Source organism: Drosophila rhopaloa, unplaced genomic scaffold, assembly GCF_018152115.1.
Source record: "Drosophila rhopaloa isolate 14029-0021.01 unplaced genomic scaffold, ASM1815211v1 contig_3, whole genome shotgun sequence".
NCBI classification, from domain to species: domain Eukaryota; kingdom Metazoa; phylum Arthropoda; class Insecta; order Diptera; family Drosophilidae; genus Drosophila; species Drosophila rhopaloa.
Window position 1 is genome coordinate 20,656,900 of NW_025335123.1, and position 8,324 is coordinate 20,665,223.

The 8,324-nt window shown below is 36.8% G+C and overlaps 1 protein-coding gene across 1 annotated transcript; it reads right to left on the reverse strand.

The window, feature by feature from the left end:
• Nucleotides 1-2,135: 2,135 nt before the first annotated feature.
• Nucleotides 2,136-3,496, reverse strand: LOC123037976 (fibrinogen-like protein A). Its single transcript, XM_044461085.1, has 3 exons — nucleotides 3,398-3,496; nucleotides 2,323-3,038; nucleotides 2,136-2,262 (listed from the first exon to the last, which is right to left on the reverse strand). Exons 1-3 carry the CDS (start codon nucleotides 3,494-3,496, stop codon nucleotides 2,136-2,138), a joined length of 942 nt encoding a protein of 313 aa, XP_044317020.1.
• Nucleotides 3,497-8,324: the final 4,828 nt, after the last annotated feature.

Sequence of the window (8,324 nt, forward strand, 5' to 3'; positions counted from 1 at the left end):
TATTCATACGACGAGTGTGCATAAGTGTGTGTGTGTGTGTGTGTTTGTTCGATCGAATGCCCATCGTTCAGAAATATATACGCATATCTGAATGCATATATAGATATATACATATATATGTAGGCGGCACAATGAGTTATCCTTACGCTCATTACATTTGGATTAACATGTTAATAATGCCACCGGGCAGGAATCGAAACTCCCCATCTTTCGATGTCCTTGTGGGCGGTACTCCACTTAGGATAAGTCCTACTCATCCTGACTCCTGGTGTCCTACGCACTTGGCTGAATAATTTAAGGATTGCATGCAGGGCCCAGAACTAGATGGCAAATCGATGTTTGGCATTGATAGTTGGAGTGTTATAATTGTATGTTTGACAATCTTCATAACTGTCAATTAGATTGCCGTATTGCCGATGCCAGGTTGGCATCCCTCCCCCCCCTTCTAATGTAATTGTTTAACACACTGCTGGGCATTATTATAAACAAATGCCTGTCTGGACAGACAGACATCCTGGATGGATGGATGGATGGATGGATGGATGGATGGATGGACATTCGGTCGGGGCATTCTGCAACACGATTGCCTTGATTTTATTGACTGCACTGCGATTGTGGTATGGAATGGTGCCCATGCTCATCCTCAGCTTATTTGCATATGTGGCAGGTTTTCTATCCAATCCCATCCCATCCCAACGGGGCTGGCTATTTTGATTTATGGCAGCAAATTGTGTTTTGGCCTTTTTGAGTGGCTCAAGTGGTGCAGTGGATCTGTGCCAAATTCGGAATAACTCTTGAGAGAGCCGCATTAGTATTTAATTGAAGGATTGCCAAAACGTTGGGGGAAATTAGTCTTGATATTCGAACGTTGTTCTGGAATTGCTGCCTTTGTTAGCAGCTGAAAATTCGAAATAATTCAATTTCAAACTACTTGAAAGCTTAACTTAACTAAAATGTAATGGAAATATCGATTAACTAATTTGAATGCCCTCAAAAGATTTAACACTTTTATATTTTCATTCTTGTATTCTTCAAACCCAAGTTAACTAAGCCGAGGTCTTAATACCCTTGCAGTTGCAATTGATTGATCCGAAATGATATCAAGTGATCAAATTAGGCAAGAAACAGTAATAAAATGTGTTTTTTTTTTGACGGCCAAAATCGTGGAAAATGCAACTCGATTTTCGGTTTTTGATCAAAACTCTGGGAAATAATGGTCAGATTTCTATTGGAAAAAAGAGTTAAGAAAGACGATGGGTGTTAAATGGCAAGAAGTGGATCCCAACTGAAATCTAGATTCCAAAACTACATACCTAAAGAAACTCTCGGGCAGCTGGACAGAATTTGCTACAGATTACAGGCCTTTATTCTGTTTCAAAAGCAGTTTTATATCCGTTACTCGTAGAGTACTTACACTTTTCTCGGACAATTAGGCCACACCCACTCTAACGTCCACAAGTCGTGAAATAATGTAGAAATACGATTGATAAACTCACAACTAATTTTGTAATTTATTTTCGATCCGCGAATAACTGCTCCTTTAGTGTATAAGGTCAGAAATGTATGGTATTGCAAACTTGTGACCTAAACTATAATATCCCCTGGGTATAAAAAGCGAACGCTTATCGCACTCGTTTCGTACTTATGTACTTATTTATAGCTAGCTGATAATCTAGAACCGCAGAATGATCTTAAGATGCTACTAAAAGTGCGCAAGTATGTTTGTAGACACCTTCTTCCGGTATTTGAATCGATTTCGGGAATCACATTCAACACCAGAGCAGAAGTGCAATCGTTGCCTTGACTTTGCCCTTTCGGTAGCAACCACCTCTAACATGCGGAGCTAAGAATAATAGAGTCCTCAGGCTGGAAAGTACTCTTATTCAGATCATTCTCCTTTACATACATAATGACTCAATACAATCTTTTAAAATACGTAATTTAATAACGATTACAAACGGCATCCGAATGAAAAGTAAAATACACAGATCAGTTGTAAAATAATCTCAATCACTTTATCAAATTATGCCATTTCATCAAATGAAAACAAATTAATACCAGACACCATTACGCGTACAGTATAGATTTAGTAGTTTTTATTATTATTCAAATATTTGATACTTAAACAGTGCGACTCATAAGGACTTGGGCCTTATCATCATTTCAGTGAACGTCAGTGATATATTATTTATGAATTTATGCCATGAGCCCCAATGAATTCCGTAACCTTTGCCTTCTTTCAAGTATTTTCCATTGAGCGCACTGTAATTTAAAGTGATTATAGTAAGAAGATTTAAGCAGAGCATAAATAAACAGGTATACCTAGATCCACAGCCATTGTGCCACCATGCACCATATGCTAAGGCACAATTTACTTTATGATTGTCATTATCCCGATCAAATGTGGAGAACTTTTGGTTCTTATGGTATGTGAGTGAGTCTCCGGCTTCACCAGAATATTTCCCTAAATTCTTCAACTCGTACAATTCCTCCTCACTCCCAATCATAAAGTCATCATAGTGAGCGTAACTGGTGGATCCATTAACCATCCCAAGTTTAATGTAGAGTTCGTGGGGTCGTGCCTCAGTCATCCGATGCAATTTTTCCAGCCCGATGAAGAATTCTCCACTGACATTCCCAAATCCAGATTTATAATCATGCCAGTTTCTCTCGAAGTTCTCAGATCCGTCAATGCGTCTCTGAATTACAGTATAACCAGGTGGAGAAGACGCACATGACACCTTAAATGGTTCCATCTCCCTGAGTTTTATTTGGTATTCCGAAAGCTGACTAGATAGTTCTGATTTTGTTTTCTCAATCGCTTTAATTTGAGTCCTAAAGTCCGAGATTGGTTCATCTCTATTTTTAAGGAGTTCATGCTGGCTTTTGATTTGCCCCTCTTTCACCTTTAAAATATCTTCTTTGCTTTTGATTTGACCTTCGTATATTTTTAACTGACTCTGCAAGTCTTTTATTGTATCTTTCAAAGTAGTTACTTGGAGTTTGAGTTCATCGTTGGCATTGGCTGTTATTTTCATCTATACAAAATCATTTAAAATAGGCGATAAAATAATAATCATTGCATTCGTTTTCAATATTCTAATAAGTTGATTAATGTAGTAAATCTAAATTGAGCTTACACCAAAAAAAACGGACAACTTCTAAATACGCCGAGAAATGTCAGCGTCAGTTCGAAGCTAAAATAAATGCTAGGATAGAAATTTGAATATTACCTAATAAAGCTCTAAACAATGCAATATGATAATTGTTGTGCAGTTTTATTTAATGGGCTAAAAAACTGTTACTTATGTGCTTTCTTTAGATGCAATTTACATATAATCAGAGATAAGCACTTCTGATACGAACGCGAAAGGATGTCTCTCTATAAGTAACTCACCGTTCTTAGTTCCTCCATTCTGTTCAATTCCACATCCAGCTTGGTCTGCAGAGCCTGAATTGAATTCGCGAAGTCTTCTTTTGTGATAGTCCTGGTCATCCTAAAGGAATCCTTAAGGGCTGCCTGCCCTGCCTCGATTTCATCCAACCTTTTTCGGATATTGCGAGAGTGGTCGAAAAGCGGGCTGAGTGCGGCCAGGCAAAAGGAGCCACACTGTCGTGGTTCATCTTGGAGAACGCAGAAAAACTGATCCTTTGAATTGAACCCAATTCCTCCTTGTACACTTGGAAAAATTAATAAGCCAAGCAAATAGGATAATAGGCTCAGCATCTTAAGATGTTCCATCTACTCTAATCGAATTTATAAAGTATACTAAAATGTAGCTATAAGTTGAAGAAGCAACGAAGTCTAAAATATTGCTGATAAGTCCCGTGAACATTCATATTCCGCATGTATGGGACGTGGTCTTTCTAATCTCTGGTCCGTTGCCCAAAAATCGGAAGAAATCAGATCACCTTATACGTACATATGTATACATATGTATGGACCATAAAAATGGAAATGAGCTTATGTTCTTATCGCTTATTTTATTTTATTTTATTTTTATATTAGTTTATTGGCAGAACACCAATGGTTTTTATTTGTTTTTTAAGTCATTTGGAAACCAAAAAAACAGCGGGATAATTGCATACTTCTTCGAAAACAAATTTACAATCTGAAAATAATCTTCTGCTTTGTTTATTTGAGATTGTATGTGCGCCAATATATTGATAGACACTATCTACTGGGCTTTCCAGAATCTAGAATCCATGATTCATTCGGATCATAAATCACATTTGTAGAAATTTCTTGGGAAATTCAATGGGCATGTGTAACCTTTTGAGCGAACGACCCAAAATTATTCCCTGGTATTGTCCAATTTCCGAATTTCGGGCTGAAAAAGTGTCCAATTTTATTCCTATTAGTTTCCTTTAAACAATTAATATAATAGTACATAGTGCTTGCTGTTTAATTGCCTTAAACAGTAATTTAATTTCATAGCTGATAAATTTAAGTTTTGCCCAATATTTGCAAAAACCGAAAATAATGTCGGTCAACAAATTAATTTTTCCAAATCAAAAGCGGGCTGAGTGCGGCCAGGCAAAAGGAGCCACACTGTCTTGGTTCATCTTGGAGAACGCAGAACGACTGATCCTTTGAATTGAACCCAATTCCTCCTTGTACACTTGGAAAGATTAATAAGCCAAGCAAATAGGATAATAGTCTCAACATTTTAAGATGCTCCATCTACTCAAATCGAATTCAAAAAGTGTACTGAAATGTAGCTTTAAGTTGGAAAAACAACGAAGCCTAAAGATTATAATATATAATATATTCTTATCGTGGCCGTCCAAATCTCTCATCCGTCGGCCAACAACTCGATAAACCCATATCAAATATGTATATGTACTAGCATATAAATAGAAATGAGCTCATGTTTTTATCCCTTATTTGTGCCTTAAATATTAATGAAAGTATTTGTTAACTTGCAAAACAAAAAAACAGCAGGATAATTGCATAGTTCTTCGAAAATTTTGCTACAATCTGAAAATAATCTTTTGCTTCGTTTATTTCTGCTTTTTTGTGCGCAAATATATTGTTAGGTAAATTCAACTAAGCTTTCCATTATCGAGAATACAATGTTTTCAATGATTCATTCGGATCATAAAAACACAGTTGCTGAATCATAGGAAATTTAAAGATCCTTTTTTTTTTATTGTCTAATTAGTGTTTGCTTCAAATGTACAAAAATGTTCAATGAAAAGAAACGTTAATAAATAGGAATAAAATCATAAAAAGAGCAATTGTATGAATAATTGAATTCTATTCTTTCTTATTCTGTTGAAGTTACAACAAAAACATGGCTATTTCCCTTTGCCTAATGATGTGGATCAAGAATATATATACTTCACTGCGTGGCAAACTTTTGACTGAAATTAAAATACCCTCTGCATGGTATAAAATATATAATAAAATCGAGGAGTTAGGCTGAAAAATATTTTGTTACTTATATCATATAAACCATTTATATTTTTCTTTTTAAATAAAAAGTTGGAAATCTTTTTATAACTCAAATAAGCTTTTGCCTACTTAATGTTGTTTAAAAATTAAAATATTTTTGGCGAGCTTTCCTTGCTTTCCCACCTAGCTCTTCGCTGCATTCCATTTTCCGGGCTAAAATACCAAGACAGGTGACTAAAAACGGTGTTTGTCCGCCTCAAAGTTGCTTTGAATTTGGTTTTTCGGCCATCACAATGCGACTGGATGTCGCTGTCGTCCTTTGGCCACTCGTCAATGTCGCTCCTTGATTGCCGACAATGCAATTTGGCTAAGGAAAATGGCCAAAAGGATGCTGGGGCAGAAATGCGAGACGCAAAATGGGCTGGGCTCTCACAATCGGAGGCATAATGCATAATTACAACAATGGGAAAGGACGGCGCCAAGGACGATCCAAATGAAGCGAGCTTCAGGGTCCTTATCAGGACATCCGCTTTCAGCGATTTTTAATTGCTATTGTTACAGTTTATTGTTTTATTATAAAGGCCAAGTGAATGAATAGACAGAGATGGCAACGAGAAACTAGGAAAGAGAAACAGAAACGGAGATAGGGAGAATTCGCTGGATGGTCACGAAAAATGTTTATTTAATTTCTTTTCCCGCTCCAGCCGGCTTTTGGTTTCTTTTTCGTTGCGTTTTTTATTTTTTTTTTCCAAATAAATAAGCCAACAATTAGCCAGACGAGGATAAGAAATTTCTGGCCAACCATAATTGCAAGGAGTCGCAAATTAATTATGTAATGTCAGCAAGTGGTTTTACATTTCGCGTGCTTTCCATTTATAGTAGTTTGGATTTGGGGAATGTGTTCAAAGACTTATTAACGATTTAATGCTCTGCAATATTATAAGAACTTTTGCATTTTAAAATTATTTTTAAGCGATCTCGAAATGGGAACAACGTGGCGAGTTTTAACACCAATCAAATTTAATTAGTTAGGTAGATGAACGCAACGTTGTATTTAATTTAAATTTATTGCCTTACGCAGGTTGAGGTTGAAATGCTTAAAGTTTTTATTTAAAATGCTCAACATCAAACAAAAGCTTTAATTAGTTTTTTTAACTTCACCTTTCGAATTGTAGTTTTTTAAAATCGTATATTACATTAAATTGGTACAAGAAGGTTTTGGTTATGAAGAACGTATTTTTATTAGTATTTATATTTCGTTGTCTGCTTGGCAAGTGAAACAATAGTAATTGGCACAAGAATCATTATTGTGTTTCAAGTAGTTTCTTCCCCTTCAAAAACCATCTCAATTGGCTATACTCTTCTTATTATTTTCGATAATCATTTTTAGAATTTAGCCTTCGAAACTAGAAACGAAATACTTTAACTCATTATCAAAAAACATTGCTGGCGGGTTCTACCTTGAATTAATCTAACAAAATACGATTTCTTATGCTGCCCCAAAAATATTCCCCATTCACTGTAACAATGTCCTCGACCTACAGCTCCTTCAGATGACAAAAACATCAAATTAATATGCACTTTTCCAGCACTTGATCCTGGCGAGTGGGTGTGTGGAGTGCCTGAGCCGGACACACTGCCAGCTGGGCTGCGAATATCCTTTATGGAAAATAGAAGAACCCGGCGGCAGAGTGCGCAGAAATGCGGAAAAGGGGTGTGGAGGGGGAAGGGGGGGGCAAAAGGAATTTGTATACAAATATGGCGAACAAATATAGTTGGAATGAAACAGCAGAGTGCACTCGAAAGGCACTGGAGAGAAGGAGGGCCGAAAAAAACACGGCCATAAGTGCTTGGTCCTGGAACAAGGACGAGGACGAGGACGAGGACGACGACGATGCCACTACAATAATCATAAAAGCGCAAAGCAACAGCAACAGCCACACCACAACACATGTGCTTCTTGGGATTCTCGGGATTCTCGGGATCCTCGAGAGCCTGGGGCGGAAATAATGTATTAATCCTGTTGAGGCCATATTTTTTATTGGCATCCAGCCCCTGCCGTCGCCTGTGCCACCGTGCGTATACGTAATTTGCATTAGCAATCGTTGTCAGCCGACCGGCCCCGCCCCCCTTTCGCCTTTCGGCCAGGTGATAAACCGCATTCTTATTATAACACCACAAAGAACCAAAACGGAGCAAATGTACACGTACTTCCACATAATATACACTGTTCAAAAATGGCAATTACTTCCGGAAAAGTAAGAAAATTTTACAAATACAAATATGTGTTATGAGATACCGAATAATAGCAAACTCCTCAAATTAATGTAGACAGCAGTGTTTTCTGTTTATTAAATGAAAATGTACTTAAATCAAAGCATACTTTCTATTTATTATAGTTGCTTTAATTATGAACAATGGTAATATGCGGCAATGATTCCTTTAATTTTCTTAACAATTTTTTTGTCGGTGTCTATATAAATGTATTAAAATATATGTTGTACAACCGACAAGGACAATTTAAAGCCTTTCATAAATATTATTGCTTCGGCGACGGCAACGCGTCGCGTAATTATTATTACGCATACGCCCCGTTGCCCTGGCGGCATAAAGCGTAATTCACCGTTAAGCACGGTGGTCAACGGATGGCAGGAACTGCGAACGGAAATAATTGTTATGCAATTTAAATTATTCCCTATTTAAATTTGTGCACATTATTAACGCACACAGAATATTTTGCAACTATATTTGCCATGAACACCAAATGACATTTACCTTGATTTAAAATGTATAAGCTTTGCCCCACATGCAGTTCAATTGAAGACACACAGAAATATTTAGGTAAGGTAAATGGGCTTGTTTCGCAAACAATAATTGTATTTGAGTGAAGTTAAAAATCCAAATATAAATGGTTTTAAAGTTTCAA